Source organism: Salvia splendens, chromosome 10, assembly GCF_004379255.2.
Source record: "Salvia splendens isolate huo1 chromosome 10, SspV2, whole genome shotgun sequence".
Classification (NCBI taxonomy): Eukaryota; Viridiplantae; Streptophyta; class Magnoliopsida; order Lamiales; family Lamiaceae; genus Salvia; species Salvia splendens.
In genome coordinates, this window is record NC_056041.1 from 16,202,080 (window position 1) to 16,223,062 (window position 20,983).

At 36.0% G+C, this 20,983-nt stretch overlaps 1 protein-coding gene across 1 annotated transcript; it reads right to left on the reverse strand.

Annotated features, from left to right (window-relative positions):
* Positions 1–6,868: 6,868 nt before the first annotated feature.
* LOC121752940 (BTB/POZ domain and ankyrin repeat-containing protein NOOT2-like) lies at positions 6,869–9,054 on the reverse strand. The gene is made up of 2 exons (XM_042148042.1): positions 8,246–9,054; positions 6,869–7,990 (listed from the first exon to the last, which is right to left on the reverse strand). Exons 1-2 carry the CDS (start codon positions 8,678–8,680, stop codon positions 7,151–7,153), a joined length of 1,275 nt encoding a protein of 424 aa, XP_042003976.1. The 5' UTR covers positions 8,681–9,054; the 3' UTR covers positions 6,869–7,150.
* Positions 9,055–20,983: the final 11,929 nt, after the last annotated feature.

Consider the following 20,983-nt stretch of genomic DNA (forward strand, 5'->3'; position numbering starts at 1 on the left):
TTGGAGTATATCTTCTGAGTGAGTTCGTAGATTAAAAAATAAATATTATGAGTTAAATAGTGAGAGTAAAGTATTTTTAGATGTTTATTTTTTCTTTTTAGTTTGTCCCCTCAAAATATCAACTTTTTATATTTATAAATAAATTTCTCTCTCATCTCTCATCTCTTCTCATTGAAATATTCAATTATATTTTTCTCTTTCTTACTCCACCTAATATCTCCTCTTAAAATCCTATGTCACTCAGATTGTGGACATCTTGAGTGGCACGGAAGGAGTAGAAGAGAGATGAGTAGGGAAGTTGAGAGAATAAAGTAGGACGGCGATAAATAGAAGAGAATAACATAAGAGGAGGAATAAAGTAAGAGAAATGAGATGGATTGTATTTTTCTAAAAAATATGATGATTCAAATGTAATAAAACTAATCAAAAAGAAATATGTTCCAACACTAATAGAACATGGTAAGAAATTATAACTCCCTCTGTCCAAAGAATAATCCCATTTTACCATTTTGAGATATCCGAAAAAATAGTCTCATTTCTAAAATTGAAAAGTTTATGTTTCGTTAAATAATTATAATAATAATAATAATAATAATTTTTTTTTTGTCACATTTCTAGACTTCTACAAGCTTATGATTTTAGAAACTGAAAGTTACCGTTTTGTAAATATTTATTTTCACACGGCGTCAAATCTATATTAGGATTTTTTTTTCAATTTATAATTAGACATCTATTATCAATTCAGTAGCTAGTGTCTTTCCTGACATTTGATTAATGATTTATGTTAATGAGAAAACAAAAACTCACACCACATCAAAAATTTAACTTGATTATGTGTTTCCAAAGAGCTTAACCATGGAATTATAGAAATGGCTAAAAAGAATTCTCATGAATGTGGATAATGGGGCCAACACGAGATTTTGGCTTGCCTACCTATGGGCTACGAGTGCTTTAAAAATCTCTTTCGTGGCGGATCCATGAATTTTGATATGGGGTGCAAAAAATAATTACAACGTTGTAAAGTTTCAAAATTCGGCTAATTCTTTTTATTCACTTTATTTTGCTTTCACAAATTTTCTATACTTTTCAAATACAATTTCTTTTTTTCATCGTAAAACTTCATATTAAATAAAATAAATAAATTATTCACTAGAAATATAAATATCGATGCTTTGTTCGGAATATATTACATAGATGTTAATTTTATAAATTTTTACTAACGATACTTAATTTCATAAACATCTATTAAAAATAAAGTAATTATTAGAAACTAAATACTACAAATAAAAAAAAATTAAATTTGAAAAGAGCATGTTAGTTTGTATTGAATTAATACAAATTCTAGAAAAAGTTTGGAGAAATGCATGAACAGAATATCTATTAAAAATAAAGTATTTAAGAAAATTAGGAGTGCAACAAATTGAGTTGAAAAAGAGCATTATGTATTGAATTAATACAAATGGAAGTTAAAATAATTATTTAAAAGTAAATACGAATAAAAACAATTTAAATTTGAAAATAGCATGAGAGAACATCTATTAAAAATAAAGTATTTAAGAAAACTAAATAGAAGTTCAACAAATTGAGTTGAAAAGAAAAGAAGAATTATGCATTAATTACTAATACAAATAGAAGTTGAAAGGAGTAGCGCATGTGGCGAGGATTCGAACCTAGGCCTCCATGCAAAAATATTACATCTTTACCACTAGGCTACTAATAGATTTTGAAAATGCAAGACTACATTTTATATTAATCCAGAACATTTTGGGGTACAACGGTACCCCTTCTTTCTATGTAGATACGCCACTGCTTTCCAATACCCCTTGTTCCTATGTAGATACGCCACTGCTTTCCAATATTAATTATTCAATGTGACTACTTAGAAAAATTATCATGTTGAGAGAATGGGTGTTGGAAAAACGTTATATAGATAAAAGGATAGTGCCATCGAAAACCTTAGCTCAGAAGAGGAATCACTTGGGAAGGGCATGAACTAAACAATTTTGAGAGAAAACCTTATGTAAAAACAATGGTATATAGATAAAAGGATAGTGCCATCGAAATATCCTATTAAGAATTTTGAACGACATTATACATTGGTCCAGCTAAATGAGCATCTGAAGAGGTAGGCAAATTTGACTTTACTTTGTTTCTTTGTTTCCTGACTTGCTATCGGTTGTGGTTGTTGTTGTTGTTGTTGTCGCCTTTTTATTTGGTACGCTCCTTTGTTGTTGTGAACAAGTCTTGATCTGGTCTTGGACTTCCTTTTGCTCATTGGTCTTGTTGTTGCTCATTTGTGAATGTGTTTCACCAAATAACCTTTGTTGGTCTTATAGCTCGTCCTTATTTGTACATTAATTCCACCACACTTATCCATGTTTTCCTCCTATTATTTTTATGTCTTTTCATAGATTCCATATTTGGGCTGGGCCCTAGCCTTTGGATCCAATAAAATATATCTCGAGTGAGGTACTATACTTGATTTGCGCGGCCCATTTATAAAACTGAAACAAACTGTTAATTATTCCGCATGTTATTATCTAATGATTTTAGCTCTTACAGATTTTATATTCACTATATATTAGAATATCTTTCTGTTTTTTATTCCCCTAACCGGCGATATATTTTTTTAATATTTTTTGGTTTGATCACAGGTGTACCGAATCCGTATTTGATAAAATCCGACTAATCCTCGACTGAGTTTACGGATTATAAGGCCGAAAGTCTCCCAGCCGGGTGACGAGGTTCTATACACATGATATTTTAATGGAATTAATACTAATACAGATCGTAATTTTTTTTATAAGGCACATAGCATATCTATATAAATGAAATGAATTGTAAGAGAAACTATGCCCTAAATTTTCCGATAGATGATTTATTTAAAGATCCAATAGATTGTATTTTCGTTTTGAGGGTGTCTATTATGCTAAACCGTGAAGCAATTAGAGGCTATTGCTGAAACATGTATAAACCGTATTGAAACCACTAAATAGTCAAAATAGTACGAATTTGTATGCAATTTAGCACAAATTAACATAGATTTTACATGTATAAGGAAAGGAACTGATAAAATTATAATAACCTTTCAAATACAGAAATGGGATTAAGAATGAAAAAGAATGTGAAGTGTAAAAGATATCCATTTATTGAAACAGAACACTAATTAAACAAACAGAAATTTTTTGTTGTGTTTTAGGTAGCCTTTATTGAAAAAGAATACTGATCACACTGTTTCTTGGATTTATTCCTTTTGGTGTGGAAACAACTGTAAAACATTTCTGCCTAACAACTATTTCTATAACATTTGTAGACCTTGTAATAGTAATTATACCCAAACAACAAATCTTGTTTTTCCATCATTTCATCCCATTAATGTCTCGACACGTGTTTTGTTGAATGCAACTCAAAATTATCCACCAGAAAAATAAACTGGCCAATTTAGGTATGTTTAAACTCTTGGATTATCATATCAAGCTAGAATCCCAAAATCTCCAAAGCAAACAGCATAAAATTCAAGGAAAAGTTAGAATTTTGTCGCTGGCTTCGTCACCTGCGATAAGCTGTCCAATCCCACAAGATTTTGTCGTTGGTGAAAATTGAAGGAACGAACCCTAAAAAAGTCTAATCTATAGGGTTATAACCTAGCCAGTCCTTTAAAACCTAATCCAGTCCTTTTTTTCTAATTATTCAACGTTTAATAACTTTCTTTTGATTACAATCCAAATGTAAGGAAAGTGACTTGTAAAATTTCTCATATATATACTGTATTTCGGTTTAAGTTTTGATACTATTCATATTTGTTAAATGTAAATAAGAGCAGTGATCAATAAATAACTAAATACGTGGGTCATTTTTTAGATAATAATTAGGTATTTTTTAAAATTGATTTAGTTATGTTCATAACTCAAAGGTCACTATTAGATCGTTTTAATTCATACACCTCTTATGAACTAAAACGATCTTAAGATGACCTTAGTGTTTTTAACCTCATTCTTCTAGTTTTGATCTAATGATTAATATTTCAACTTCCATCGAGACTTTGAGTGATATGATGCACTTATTAACAAAACATAGGATTGGATATTTCAAAAATAAAATGGAGACAAATTCATAATCAATTAATTATTCAAGCCATAAAAAATAAAGGATAGGTTATTTACTCGGTTTAGTATCTACATTCTTCAAATTGTATTACTCAAATTAACGCCCTACCCCCTTAACTCTTAAGAAATACTCTGATTGATTTTAACATATGTACATAAAACAAAAGTATATGGGATGCTTGTAATTTGTAAACGTTAAAATTGTGCATGATATTCATATAGACAAGAAGTTAGCTAGTGAAATGGAGTTTTTTATATGGGTATTCATGTCTCTTGGACATAAAATTTAATGTAGTAGATATAATAGTTAAAAGCAAAAAAGTTAGATATACGTGTTCTTTCAACTATTTATTAAATTTAAAGTTCTAGAGACATGAAACATATATCGTACACAAGTACGCACATGATTGATCAAATTAATCGCACTTCTTAATATTACATATGAAAAGTTTATTATTATATGAACAATTAGCAAGTTTGACCTTTATAGTTACTGATTAATTAAGCTATAGTACATATTTTTTTATATGTATAGCTTTATAGTTACCGATTTCGATATATATTGAGGAACTATAAATGGAAAATTTGTCTATTTTATTAGTTGATCACCTAAAAATTATAACTTGCATGGAAATATTGATGTTGTAAAGCACAGAAATCTATGTTCTCAATCTTGAAAGAGAACCATATTTGGATGTATAAATATAAACATAATAATTCAGAAGAGATAGGGACGGAAAGAAAATTAAATATTCCGACATAATAAAATGTTGTGTCAATGCTGCATTTATTAATGCAAAGGCTACAATAAATATTTTTTCTAAATTACCCAAAATAATGCTTCCGAAGTGCAAAAATATGGATCAGGTTAATGAAACCAGTTATAATTATTCCTGCACTCGTGGAAGATAGAGACTGAATCAACCCAAACTATTTATGACAATTTAATATTTACCATCAAGAAAACTTCCATACTGAAGCATAAGAAATAAATACCAGATTCCTATCGAAGCAACTTCGTAATTCGTTTTATCTGTTAAATAATTAAATATTCCAACTGCCTTGACTAATTTAGTTGATGGAGATTCGTTTTAGATATTAGCTATGATGATTTCTGATAGAACCTTTGAATTAATACTCAATTTTAAGGCGGGGGAGAAAAATAATCATTTTTGAAAGAAATTCATCTAATTAATAATAACACTTTTGGTATCAGATAAAGATGGGACTAAAAACCCATTTTAAAATATAATTACGAATGTTAAGAAAATAATTAATTTGAAAATTTAACATTATCATCTTCATCGGATTCGATCTCATAATCACTAATTATTCTAAATAATTTTTAAAACCAATTGATATATAGGTGCATTGACTGCATGAAAATAAATATAGGAGGGAACATTTTTTTTAGATCCACGAACTTTGTCAAAGTATCATTTTAGGTCCGTGAACTTTGAAAATATCATTTTAAGTCCGTCAATTAAAAGTTAATATCATTTGAGGTATTTTGAACTTTTTTCTGGACGAAAATGACCTTAAGGTCTTCAAATGGCAATTTGGACAATTCTTTCGCCACTCATCTTGTGCCAGAAGCCTATAGTCCAACAAATTTTAACGGAAAATTTTTATAATTAAATTCAATTTGGATGGTAATTGATCTCCATTCTAAAATTCATATAAATAATACTCCGAATGACCTTCCACATTAATAACTATCTAATTTCAAGACAAATAAACTAAATATAATTCACAAATCACCTATAGTAAGTTCTTAAAATGCAGTTTAGATTGAAAAAATAAAATAAATTATCAAGTCCCAATTCACTATCCCTATATAATTGGTCATCTAATAATTAAAAATTTAACACATAGTACTATTTTTACGGCAAATTTTAATTATATTTAAATTCAATTTGGATGGTAATTGAATTAAACAGTAGTAAAAAAAATTGTTGAACTCTAGGTGTTTGACGCAAGATGAGTGGCGAAAGAATTGTCCAAATTGCCCTTTGAATGCCTTAAGGGCATTTTCGTCCGGAAAAAGTTCAAAATACCTCAAATAATATTAACTTGTAGTTAACAAAGCTAAAATGATATTTTCAAAGTTCACGAACCTAAAATGATACTTTGACAAAGTTTGTGGACCTAAAAAGATCCCTCTAAATATAAATAGATAACTCACGTACAACCTCATAAATGCAAACAAAAACATTATTGAATGTACTCTTTGGGTAATTATATTTAATTCTACCAACAAAAAAAACAGATTGAATTGACAGAGCTTAAGGAAGGTCTTTGACCTCTGTCTTCTCAAATTCGATTTCTGAAACTCCTCTTACACATACAAAAGCGACACTTCTTACAAAGATAACTCAAATCACGAATGTTCAGACCATCATTTCGTATTGTTTCATCAATCTGTATAGTGTATACATAAAATGAAATCATTGTATTGTAAACACATCCGATCAGTTACCATCTTTAATTATATAAATTCGCAGAGAATATCGCTATCATTTTTAATTATACAAATTTGCAGAGAATAAAAATCGCCCCGATGTTGAAATATATTGTTATAACAATGGAATATTATACTCCATTATTTTCCGTCATAGTTAATTAACCCACCGTATTTATTAGTGAATTAAAGTTTAACCTAAGTAGATCTATTTGACGCTTCAGTTGGTCAAGATTTTATATAAAATGAAGGATTTTTTAAGAGAAAATACTAATTAACCTTGGTAAATACAACAATTAAATAACACAATTCTAAGCTATGTAATTAATCAAAGTTGGCAATTAATCAACAGAATGGTTTATAATTAACAATAATTCAGAAATAAATTTTTAAAAAAAAGAAAAAGAAAATATATATGGAAAACTGCTTGAAAATAAATAATTAAAGTTAATCAACTAATTTACCTCCATGCATGGATTCTGATCATCACCATCATCATCATCTATCATAGATAGATAGATAGATAAACATTATTACCTTGAGAGAGAGAGAGAGAGAGAGAGAGAGAGGGAGAGTGAACAAGTCAATACTGATCAAGTGAGAGGTGATGATACATCGCATTACCGTGCCGAGCCATTCCCCCGCCGCTATTATCATCGCTAATTTGGGGGAAAATCGGGACGGTGCACGGCGGCTCCGACGCGTTCCCCTCTTCTCTAGTAATCACCATAACCGCAGACTGCACGAGCTCGAGGCAAAGCCTCAATTTATTGGGCTCCACGTGGTTCAATCCAGGGACCGCGCCTTTGAACAGGAAATCCGAAGTTAGGGTTCGGAGAACATCCAGCGGCGTCACGCCGTCGACGGTGCGGCACGTCGGATCGGCGTGGTGGTCGAGAAGCACCGCCACCATGTCCGGCGACACCATCTCCGCCGCGACGTGGAGCGGCGTCTTCCCCGCGGGGCCCGCGCGGAGGTTCACATCGGCGGCGCCGAGTTCCAGCAGCGCTTTGACTACTTCTCTGCTGCAATTCTCCACCGCATAGTGGAGAGCGAGGACCTCGTCGAGATTGAGGCCTTCTCCCATCACCATCAGCTTCACGAGCTCCACATCGGAGGAATCTAAGGCGCGGCGCATGCGGCGGATCTTCTGCTCCTCGAGATCCGCCGCGACGCAGAGGTGGTGGTGGTGGCTGGGGAGGATCGGGCGGCGGGAGAGGGAGGATTTGAGGCGGAGGTCCTCGATTTTGGAGACGACGTCCATCGGGAGGTGCTTCGCCAGGATCTCCGACGGCAGCCCCGATTTCGCGACGAGGTGAGAGCAGGTGCTCCAAAGCTGCTGCATGTCGTGATTTCTCGCAGCGATTAGGACTTTCATCACATCTTCGATCGAAGCTTTCTCCACCATGCTCGTCAACTGCTTCTGCAAAATTGAATTCAATTCGTTTTAATTAGGTTTTGTGTTTTACCATTTTGGGGGAACTGGCTGGGGTTTTGTGGAGAAGAACGAATTCGACGAGATCAAAGAAGAAGAAGGCTTTTATTAACAAATTTTACATGAAATCAAGAGATCAAAACCTTTTCGAGATCAAATCATGGCAGAAATTTAATTTAATTGAATTTCATCGAGATCAATTTACCATGGAAAGAGAGAGAGGGGGGGGGGGAATGAATTAACCTGAGTGAGCAAAGCGAGTTGTTCGACGCCGAAGGATCTAGCGGCGGCGAGGGTGTCGACGGCGAGATCGACGGCGGAGGAGCAATGCGTGTGCCAGCAGCCCCGCTCGCCGCAGTTAGGGCGGGGCTCGTGTTTCTGAGGTACAACCGAGGCTTGGCCGCTGTACAAGAACTGAAGCATGAGAAGGAAAACTTCATAGCCGACGGAATTCACGGGTATGACCTGGTGGCCATGGCCCGATCGGAGCGGGTCGAGGCCGGAGTCCGGGCCGCAGAAGAATTTCCGGAAGAAGGCGCTGCGGGCGGCTAAAATGCAGCGGTGAGCGTGGATAAGGCGGCCTTCAACGCTGAAGGTGACATCGCTGAAGGCTTGGCCGTTGATGAGGAGGTTGAGGTAGTCTAGAGAGAGGGATCTTAAGGAGTCGTCAGGGCTCATGTTTGTAGAGAGAGAGAAAGAAGGTTACTGTGTGCTGTGCGTTTTTTTGCTGTAGATGACAGATGTGTCGAAGCAGAAGGAGAAATGGTTGTGCTTTTTGGTGATAAGATTTTGTGTAAAGTGGGTGGTGCAGAAGAATTGAAGAAGAGAGAAATTACTAATAAATACTAACAGTAATGAAAAAAAAATTATATTGGTTGGTTTCAGCGGCTAATCATTCTTGATCAGTTCTGGCAAGTTTCTTGATGGTGATGATGATGCTGGTGATGATTCTACTGTCGCTATTTCTGGTAAGGGATTCTGTGATGACAAGATATTTCAAGAGATAATGTAGGCGGCAGAGATTATTTTGGGGGAAAATGGGTTTTTATTTCATAATTATTGTGATACAAAAGCTTATATTAAGAGAATTTGGGATCTAAATGGGGGAAATAATTTTGTGGGTGGTCCTTGGACTAGTGCCTAATTGCAATGTATATACATGAGGATAAGGTAGTGGTCTATTTCGTCTTACTTTTTGGGTGGGAAAACAAGATTAATGTAGGTCTTTTAAGTACGCACATGCATGATTTAGTGATAATTTAGGTCAATGGCGAAGTTTTCTTCATTTTATTTTTAGTGATAATTGTTTGCAATATTGATTTGGATCTTGTAGCAAATTAGAACCAGTTTTTAAAATGTTTAAATAATAGCACGACCTAAAAGTACACAAAACAGTAACATTCCCATTATACGCATAGTGCACATATAACACATACATGTATACTACACACATAATTCACATAAATACTACACACATAATACACATAAATACTACACGAAATACGTACACACTCACACAATACACATACACTCATAATACAAATACTGCACACATTGCACTTACACACACATAAAGTGTATGCATTGTGTGTGGTGTAGTGCGTATTATAGAATGTTTGTAGTGCTTATTGTGTATATTAAGTTGGTGGGTATATTGTATGTATTCAATGAGTGTGTGCACTAAATAAGGCCATCCACATCCCTGTCTCTTATCCGTCTCATCTCTTCACTATTCATGGCCCCACTGTACTTTTCACCCCATCCCTTAACTAAGAGACAACACCTGCATCCATCCATCTTTAAACTGTCTCTTAACCATCTCATCCCTTAACTATTCATTCAATTTTATTTTTTATTTTTATTTCTAACAAATTCAATTAATAAAAACACACTTCATTAAATAAAAAGGGAACATCATTTTAGGTACACGAACTTTGCCAAAGTATCATTTTAGGTCCGTGAACTTTGAAAATATCATTTTAGGTACACGAACTTTGAGTTAGTATCATTTGAGGTCCTTTTTACTATTTCCATGTTTTTTTGGACAAAAATACCCTCAATACAATTTATTTATTCCTAATACAATTCATTTCCTAATACAATTCATTTATACTCATTTTTCCTACTAAATGTTATTTTTTTGGCACCATTATTTTTTCTTTTCGCTCTTCTCACAATATATTTATAAATGTTATTCATTCATGAAGTATACTCAGTTATTTAATTGATCTCTATGTGTCAAATTTATATATTACAGTAAAAATTAATTAAGAACATCAATCATGCAATTAATATACAAAATGTTTTACAGAAAGGTATGCATAATTACGTTATGTGAGGTAGTAATTATGAAAATATAAGTACAATATTATACAGCAGTTTATTGCGTGTGAATTACAGAAAAAGGAGTTTGTGACAAGTATGGAGTTTATGGATTAATATTACAGCAATTTATTGCGTGGAATTGCAGCAATTTATTTATATAAGCAGAAGATTCGTACACCGAAATATGTAGAAATTACACCATGAATTGACATATAGATTAATTTTGGTATTATCGAATTGTGATGAAGAAAATATACGGATTGTGAGGAAAAATGAGTATAAATGAATTGTATTAGGAATAAATGAATTGTATTGAGGGTATTTTCGTCCAAAAAAAATTGAAAATAGTAAAAAGAACCTCAAATGATACTAACTCAAAGTTCGTGTACCTAAAATGATATTTTCAAAGTTCACGGACCTAAAATGATACTTTGACAAAGTTCGTGTACCTAAAATGATGTTCCCTCTTAAATAAAATAAAATTACAATTTAAAATCCTAAAAAAATAAAAAAAAAACACATAATTAAAATCTAAAAAAATAAATAAATAAGACATAATTTAAAATACTAGAAATTAAAAATTACACACTTAAAAACTACTCCGCCGGTGAATCATCCCCCGAAGGCAGTGGCGGTGCACTAAGCCACCTGTAGGCGGAATACCAATTTGTCTTGCCATATACTCAATTCCGGCAAGATGAGCATGATATTGGGGAGGCGTCATGCGGGAAGTGTCAGCCATCGTGGCGGTCAAGTACATGGACAATAGGGTGTTCGAGCCCGAGACCGAGCCCGCCTGGCTTGATTCGCCTCGACCCCTCCTCCCTCTAGCCGACGACGTCCACTAGAAGATCCCCCTGCATCGGTGGTCGTGCCCTCAACCTCTTGTGAGGCGTTGCCTGATCCGCCCTCACTAGACGAGTATTGGCCACCTGCCGTGTGCTTCATGCGTTTCGAGCTCGAGCCCGTGCTGGACTGGACACCGCCAGCCCACCTTTCAACGTCTTTGACCGCTTCCCAAACATCAACATGTTTGAATTCTTTGTTGTTGTCGTCAAAAAAGACTCGCATAGCCGCTCTCAGAATGTCGGCTCCACTAGCTCCGCTTTGGTAATTCGTCGCTTCATTCTTGTAGATCCCGCAAAATTTTTTGACATCTCTGTCGACTCGGTCAAAATGACTGCGGAGCATCTTCATGGTGCGGCGGCGGGACCCCTCTAGCTTGTTCTCGTTGTAGGCGTCGGTGACCTTTTTCTAAAAACACTTGCGGGTTTGTTAATTCCCGACGATGGGATCGTACGAGACGCTGACCCAAGCGTTGAACAGAGTCATTGTGTCGTTGCGGCTGTATGGATGACGACCTACATCCTCCTCCTCGGCCGCCTCCTCCTCTTCCTCCACGGCGTCGAATGCGCGACCCCCGGAGATTCCACCGCCTCGTCCTCCTTCCGGGTTGGGTTCATCCTGAAAATCCCCCTAATTTGGGATAATCCCTGCGATTGCCCATACCTCTGGGCGGAGGGACGAGAGTATGCATCCACATCAAAATAGGGTGGTTGGTACGCTGCCGGCGTCGACGGACCGGAACCGGAAGCACCCAAAACGTTGTACATGCCCCCTAGTCGCCAAACGTGTTCAAGTCATAGCCGCCGGAGTTTCCGTCGCCGGACATTTTGAGATGAAAATTGGAGAGAAAAGATAGATGAATTGAGAATAATAGATGTGGTTTGTGTGTATAATGAGAATGAAAGAGGAGTATTTATAGAATAAAAAAGAAAAAAAGAAAAAAATTATTAAAATTACCGTTGAACGGTAATATTACCGTTTTTTTAAATTTTTTTTATTAAAATCAAATTTTAAAAAAATTTATTTATTGCGTCAGCATGACGACGCCCACTCGCGGGCCGGCGAGTGGGCGTCACGCCTAGCGCCAGCGCTCGCCACGTGGTGCTGGCGCGTGGCGAGACGTCTCGCCAGCCCCCCCTCCGGGCCGAGACGCCCGCCGAGACGAGACCGAGATGGATGGTCACATCGCTGCCTCGATGCTGCCTCGTCTCTCCGAGACGAGATAGAGACAACATCGAGACGCGGTGAGGATGGCCTAAGTGTATGTGAGCAACTCTTTCAAATTCGATTTCATATTAGTACTTTCTTTTATCAAATAAATGAGTTGGATTTGAATTAGAATTTAGGTTATTTCTTTTCCTAGTGTATTTTCTCCTTCCTTAATCTATTTAATATAATTTTCTTAAATTTTGTGCCCAAAAAAATACTCCATCCATTCCTTAAAATTTGACATTATTTGACTAGGCACGAGTTTTAAGAAATGTAAATAGTAGAAAGTAGGCTGAAAAAGTTAGTGACATGTGAGTTCTACTTTTATGTATTAGTTTTATATAGTAATAAAATGTGAGTGAGAATGAGTTAGTGGAATGTGGGGTACACTATCAAAAATGGTAAAAGTGAAAGGTGAAATATTTTAAGGGACGAACAAAAAAAGGAAATAAGTGACAAATTTTCAGGGACGGAGGGAGTATCTACTACCTAAGAAGATGGAGAAAGTGCTTCATATTATCAAACTTAGTACTCCCTCCATCCCAATCCCAATGAAGATGGACGACAAAAGATTTTATGTAGTTTTGTTTTATGTGTTAGGTGAAAAGAATAAAGTAAAAGAGAGTGAATAAAGTAGAGATAAAAGAGTTTCCATTTTTAGTAATTGGTTATCTTGAGTGGAAGTCGTGGGACAAATTAAAAAAGAAAGTAAGTCATCTTCAGTGGGACGGAGGGGAGCGAGTATAAATTTTAAAGAGTTTACTCACGTATATTAGTGGCAAGCTTTTATTGCATACAGCTATACTAATGGAGTATTTAGTAATCCTAGCTCATTTCCACAAACCTTAATTTTTACAGCATCTTCCAAGGGAAGATGTTAATGGTGACATAAAATCTTATTTATAACTACCATATTTACCATATTTATACATTTTTCAATTTTAAAAAGATATCTTTTACATGTCCATCAATATAAAGGTAAAATCTTATAATTTATATATTTACTTTCTTTTCATGAAAAATCATACTCCAAGGAAGAAGGTAATTTGAGAAGGTATTATACATTTATATTTTAGAATGCATATTGTACTATTTTTTTTAATTTAGTAAAATAATTTATCTTTCTATATATCTTTTCCCTTTAGAGTTTATTACTTTTTAGAAGAATATATTTCTCTTTTGAAAAAAGTTAATAGATAATATACTTTTTCTATATGCATTTCATCCTTGGAGATGCTATTAGGGCATCCACAATTGGGCGCCCTATAGTCCGCCCTATAGGACGCCCTATGCTCCGCCACATCAGCATTTCATCCTCCTACCCTTCCACCTGCAGTGGGATGCCCTATAGGCCGCCCTATGCTCCTTCCACATCAGTATTTCGGCCAAGCATTCCGCCGCAGCCTCATGAACGCAATCAAATAAGGCCCGAGTCATGCCCTTCGAGGTACTCCAGTCATCGTCGGGTCTCATTTTTTTCAGTGAAAAAGATTGGGGGTGAAATATTGGTGTGTGGGGAAAGTGAAAGATGGGAGAGAATTATTGGTGTGGGAAATGGAAGAGAAATGGAGGTTTAAATAGATAAAAATTTGGAAAAAAAGGAAAACTCGTTGCATCGAACGCGGTATCGTTCGCGTGACCCGCAATGGGGTGGACGATACCGCGGACGATGTGTGTTCCGATGCCATCGTCCGCGGACGATACATCGGACATCATCCGCATGGCTACAGTGGCGGACGATATGGATGCTCTTAGAGCATCTCCAATGGCGGACGTCCGGTCGGACGTCGCGACGGGCGACCGGGACGTCCGCCATTGTGGCGTTTAGGGTCGGATACGGACGTCCCGTGAGGACGTCGGGTGTCCTCGGACGTCCCGACGACGGGCGGGCGGACGTCCGCCATTGTGGCGTCCAGTCGGACGTCCCGTTTTTTAAATTTTTTTTTTAAAACTCTATATATACGGCTCGTTGAATTTTATTTCATTCGCACCACTTGTGTTAACAAGTTTCTCTCTCTACATCTCTAATTTCAAGTATATCTAGAATGTCTAGTGAAAGTGATAGCGATAATGAGTTGGAGGTCGTTGTTGAAGGTGCGATAGAGAGGCTGCTACAACAGAGGTTGCAGCGGCGGCAGCAGGCGGCGGTACCTCGGCCGATCCATCGTCGAACTCAAGTACCCCGTGACCACATTGCTGCACATATTCGGTTGTATGCGGACTACTTCGCTCCGCAACCGCGTTTTGGGGAAGCCTTATTCCGGCGACGCTTTAGGATGCATCGTCTGCTGTTTCTGCACATCGTGGGTGCTTTAGAGAGAAGATACCTGTATTTTAGGATCAGAGAGGATGCAGCTGACAAACCCGGACTCACGCCCTTGCAGAAGTGCACTGTCGCAATCAGACAACTAGCGTATGGAGGCGCGGCCGACATGTTCGACGAGTACCTCCACATTGGCGAGTCGACAGCCGTCGAGTGTCTGCAGAATTTTTGCGCGGGCGTGAGAGCGATATTCGGGGAGCGGTATCTTCGGAGTCCGAGCCCCGAAGACTGCCAGATGCTGATAGATATGCATGGGTCGGTGCACGGGTTCCCTGGGATGTTGGGCAGCATAGATTGTATGCATTGGGAGTGGAAGAACTGCCCCGCCGCCTGGAAGGGGATGTACACTACCGGCTTCAAAGCCAAGCATCCCACGATGATCCTTGAAGCTGTAGCTGACTACCGGCTGTGGATGTGGCATGCTTATTTTGGAGTCGCCGGGTCCAACAACGACATCAACGTTCTCCAGTCGTCGCCCCTGTTCAACACTCAGTGCAATGGCGTTGGTCCCGCCATCAGTTTCGTCGCCATCGGCAACCAGCATAATATGGGGTACTATTTGGCGGATGGAATATACCCAAACTGGCCCGTCTTTGTGAAGTCAATCAAGCATCCGCTCGGACAAAAGAAGACATACTTTCCGAGCCGTCAGGAAGCAGCGCGTAAGGATGTGGAGCGGGCATTTGGTGTGCTCCAGAGTCGGTGGGCGGTTGTGAAGGGTCCTGCACGGCAGTGGTATATTCCCAACATCGGCGATATCATGTACGCATGTATCATAATGCACAACATGATTGTCGAAAATGAAGCTGCGGAACTGACTCAGTGGACCAATGAAGATACGGGTGCAGGTCCAAGTCACGACGTGGCCACCGCGAATGTGAATATGGGGGTACCTCATGGAGAGGTCGCGCGGCTGCGTGCATTTGCCGACATGCGGCAAACAGATGCCCATGTTCGACTTCAGCAGGATATCATCGAAGAGGTTTGGACTCGGAGGGGTTGACGTGATAATGTATGAAGTTTTTTTTATTAGTATGTAATTTTTTTTTTCGAATCATGTATGTTTTTTCCGATGAAGTTGTTAATTTTTCCCGTTCGTATTCTCGGTCAAATTTTATTTTCGTAAATGTAAATTGTTTTATTTGTGAATGTATGATTTTTTTTTATTGCGGGATGTCCTAGTGGGAAGGTCGGACATAGGAGGGGATGTCCTAGTGACGTGGCAGTGGGATGAGAAGTCCTAGTGACGTGGCAGAAGGTGTTTTTGGGATGTCCTAGTGGATGTCCTAGTGGGATGTCCGCCCACTGGAGATGCTCTTAGAGGCCAGGTACATCTTATTAGATTACGTACACAGATAAACTGCAACTATATCTTCTAAAAATTAAAAAAATTGGATAATGAATTATAAAAAGTTTTTAAGTTACAGTTGAATTATAGTTCTCAATCAATGACGAACTTGAATAAAATAGAAATGACATTTTCACAACAAATTAATTAACACGTTATATAGACGCCTTTATTTTCTTTGTTTTATTGGAAACACGTTACTTTCAATTGGAATATGAGTAATTAAAATCGAGAAACAATAAATAAAATTCGATGATATTGTATGTGTAGTTTCCGCATATAATGAATGTGTATTTAATTATAGAGTTTACCTCTTATTAAATTCATACCAGAAAAATTGGAGAAACGGCTTACAACAACCATCATAATTCTGTAAGCATGCATCACTACAACTTGGTATGTTACTATTACGACATAATGTTATTTCAATTATTTGTACTTCGCATACCAATTTTAACAACCGTTCTATATATACTTTAAGCCAGCTACAGGGAAAACATTCTAAAAATTATATATATATATATATATATATATATATATGGACAGTAGATGTTCCACTTTCGTCAATTAATTTATTTAAAATCTGATTAGGACAAATGAACTCATACTAGTACAATATGGTTAATTTACTCCACCAAAAACAATATTGTTAATTTACATTGACAGTGATATCATTTTATTGATTTTTTGAACAGAGATAAACGCATCTAAAATACAAGCACTTTCACCAACTTCTAGCTTTGCATATTTCAACTAAAACTCAATTTCAACTATTTAAATATTTTACACGATTGTTAATTGCTTCCAAATTAATCTTAAGGTAGACATTTGAAATGTCTACGTCACTCCAATAGTCCGAGGAAAAATGAGGAACCAATATTTATCTTGTTAAAAAATGTCTTTGTGACTAATTTGGGTAGTTGTAATGGTCTTGATTTTTTCACTTTATGATGGATTAATTTGCAACAAAATGACAATCATGTGATCTTCGTACTAATTGGTGGATTGCTATTAGTTTTACGAAAATTCTTATTTTGATGCATAAAAAATGGAATAGAACACTGTAATTCATTATTATTATTGTTATTATTATTTTGATAACTATGAGATCTATTATTATTTTGATAACTATGATATCAGTAGTGAATTTGAAAAGACTTAAAAATGTATTTAATTAAACTAGCTAGATGGATTATCATTAATTAAGCCAAAATAAAATGTACTTCTTTTATGATTAATATGTGTCCACAGTCCACTAGTCCAAAAGGACTTACTATATTATGAATTGTAGGAAATAATAGCTAGGGCATGTAAATATATATACCAAATTTATATCGGCAACTTAGAATATTTATAGCGGGTCATTAAAATTATAACCATATATAATTATATGTAGCCCTACTGCTGATATTACTCATTGCCACTGCTGAAAATGAATGTCCAAATTATTTTCACCCAAAAAAAGGGGAACAGAAAAAAGTGAAACTCTTAATATACTATCTGTTACCATATCAAATAAGTGAGTAGTATGTCTGTGCAGATATTAATATTCTATTTATTACTTTACCAAAACAATATTGTAAATCAGAAAATAATGCCCCTACTATTCAAAATATAACAGTGATACCAGCCACTAGATTTCTATAATACAAAGTAGAGACTTTCGGCTTTAATCCACAAACCCGGTCGAGCAGGATTAGTCAGATTCCGTCAAAGGCGGGTTTGGTACACATGTGGTCAAACCCAAAAAAAAATTAGTAATGTTAATAACTACAATGATGATAGAATAGTAGTTTGTTATCGTTATTAATTTATAAGTAGTTATGTTATTAAGTTATAAGATGTCAAAAAAGCAACATCCTTCTTACTTTTTTGAGGTCTAGAGTTATGAACGAAAAGACAGGATTTTAGTAGGGATAAAAAATAATATATGTTGCTTGAGAAGGATTAATAAAAGCCAAGAAAGGTGGTAGATATATAGGAATACAGTCTTAATAGCATTGCGTGTCGGTGGGTAATTAATTGCCAAATAGTAGTAGCTAAAATTATAAGATATTAATTTGTATTAATAAGTAAACACACCGCAATAAATGGAGTATAAATTTATATATATAAAAAAAATCAACTGATAAGCTTATACTTATGTCTTATTGATGGTTCCATCTCAACTTTCCATTAATTTTTATAATTGTCTTGTGATTTCTACTTTCCATCTTAATTTTCCATTAAATTTTATAATTTTCCTGAAAAATCATGATCGCTGTTTTGGGCTCTAAAAGAAGAACACAATTTTTGCTACCGTAAACAAAATATCCAAACTAAAACGCCGAGATGTCAAAAGAGTTGTTGCTTTTCGAACACCCAAATTGGCTTCAATCTTTGAAAGATTAACCAAGTGGTGATGTAGAACATTATCATCCACAACTTCATACTGAACCTTTTGAACGGCATTCTACTCCATGAGAGCAAATACATAATTATTCCATTGAGTATTTAATTTTTCAATCTTTTCTATCTTTGCATTGATTAGAAGTTTATCGGCTCGCGATTCTCATAATGATGTTAAGTTCGCCACTGCTTAACAGATTTGAGGTACTTCTAAACTATGACGAAGTCATTTGTCTTTATGGATAATGTGTCAATCCAAGAGTGCCAACCGAGACTAACATTTCTCCGAATTGACTTACAATTTGGTTTATTTTATTGTTTTCATAATTATATTTCATTTTTATTCTTATTCTTATTTGTTATTTTCATTCTATTGTACAGTTAGCATAACACCCATGCTGATTGATAAACATGAGTTTTGTATGTTTTTAAGACCTAGATATGATTTGACAATCTTTCATGCAAAACATGTTCTTTAATTGCATTATTTGTACAATTTGGTATGTCTTTTATAAGAAATTTGTATAGGCTCAGAAAAAAGGCAGAAAAAGGTCGAGATTGAAGTTCGAAGGATTCAGACCATTTCAGCGGTCTGCTAATCCTGGCCGCGGAGAGCGCCAACGGTCGATGGAGGTCCAGCGGCCCGTTGCGGAAAATAAGCAAAGCCGAGAGTCCAGGAGAAAGTCAGTGACCCATTGAGAGGAAGTCAGTAGTCCGCTAAGTTTGTGTGACGAGTTCATTTAGCCATAGTTTGCCCCAAGGCTTACCATTCTGAACCAAAATTGTTACCTAACTAAATAATTTGCCACAAAGTCTATAAAGAATCCCTATAATTCAACATAGAAGAGGTCCAGACTTACAATTGAGAATTCTCCATACAAGAAATTGTTAGGATCGTCGACTGCAACATTAGTTTGATATTGTCCGCTTTGGGTCAAGCCCGCACGGATTTGTTTTTGGGTCACTTCCAAAAGGCCTCAAACTAATTGGGGTTGGACAGGAATTATATACACCTTCCAACTTCCCTCCCTCATCCGATGTGGGATGGGTTTGTACCCCAACAAACCTCCCCTCAAACCGAGACCACATCGGGAACGCAGTCGACACGAACATGGGTCGTTCCAGCCCTGGCCCCTGGGTCATCCTGGGCCCGACTCTAACCCGAGTCCTTCAGGGCCCGACCCTAACCGGGGCTCATCCAGGCACAACCCATAGCCACCTGGGCTTTGATACCACTTGTTAGGATCGTCGACTGCAACATTAGTTTGATATTGTCCGCTTTGGGTCAAGCCCGCACGGATTTGTTTTTGGGTCACTCCCAAAAGGCCTCAAACTAATTGGGGTTGGACAGGAATTATATACACCTTCCAACTTCCCTCCCTCATCCGATGTGGGATGGGTTTGTACCCCAACAGAAATACACCATTCCATCATCATCATCATCATCATCATCATTCCACTACCATTCAACTTGGAGTTTTGGAAGCAAGGCAAGATTGAAGACGAAAACTTCAAAATTCACTCCTTTAGATTTTGTCTTTTGACTATTTTTATGTTTTCTTTATTATTATTATTATTATTATTATTATTATTATTATTATTATTATTATTATTAATTTTATTGCCTCGTCTATTGGTAACTAATTTATGGAGTTCCAAGGAAATCTCTAAATAACTCTTTATGTTTTTATTTAATAACAGATTTTGATATCTCAGACTTCATTTATTTCGTTCAATTTTATGGATAATGCTTCTAGTTGAGTGACACAACATATATATGATTTAATGTCATGTGTTGGAACCATGAGAGGATCCACGTGTTATATTAGAATTACTACAGTTAATATCCAAAAAGGAAAATCTAAGAATGATGTCTTTTTAAAGCTCTAATTAATCTGTTCGGAGTTACTGGATAAGATTGACAACCTTAATGCTATTAATCAACATTTTCCGGTAGAAAGCAACAATTAGATAACTCCCCTAGTAACCCCGAAGTCGTTTTTGGAAATCAATACAGTGTTTTAAATAGACTAAATTAGTGAAATCATATCTCGGGAATTCTCTTGTCTCTATTGTTCTCTCAGTTCTTTTTTAATTGCTTTCATTTACTTTAATTGTTTATTCCTTTAATTTTAGTTAAAACACATCAAAGCCTCCTTTCTCCAAATATTAGTATGATGTTACATATTTGATGATAGTCAGTTACTAAACTTATTCCTTGTGTTCGATACTCTATGCTTACATTTAGTTATACTAGATTTACCTTATATACTTGCAAGTATTTTTAATGCTAATAAATTGTGCATCACTGATGCACTAGTTATTAGCTCTAAAGCTAAATGCAAGTGTACAATCTAGAGATAATATAGCTAAAGGTCGTAATATCAAACATGGGGAATAAGATTACAACCGGCTATCATATACAAAGCATCTTATATAATTAGAGACAAATGTTCTTGGGCTTGAATTTTTAAAATTAGGCGAAAATAAAGAAAAGAAACACATAAAATAAATCAGACAAAGAATGGAGTTCCAAGGAATT

Excerpts from the sequence above, each read along its gene's own strand:
- LOC121752940 (XM_042148042.1), bottom strand. The coding sequence starts at position 8,680 with ATGAGCCCTGACGACTCCTTAAGATCCCTCTCTCTAGACTACCTCAAC. Across the intron at positions 7,991-8,245 it reads AACTCGCTTTGCTCACTCAG|AAGCAGTTGACGAGCATGGT; the intron begins GTTAATTCATTC and ends TCAATTTTGCAG.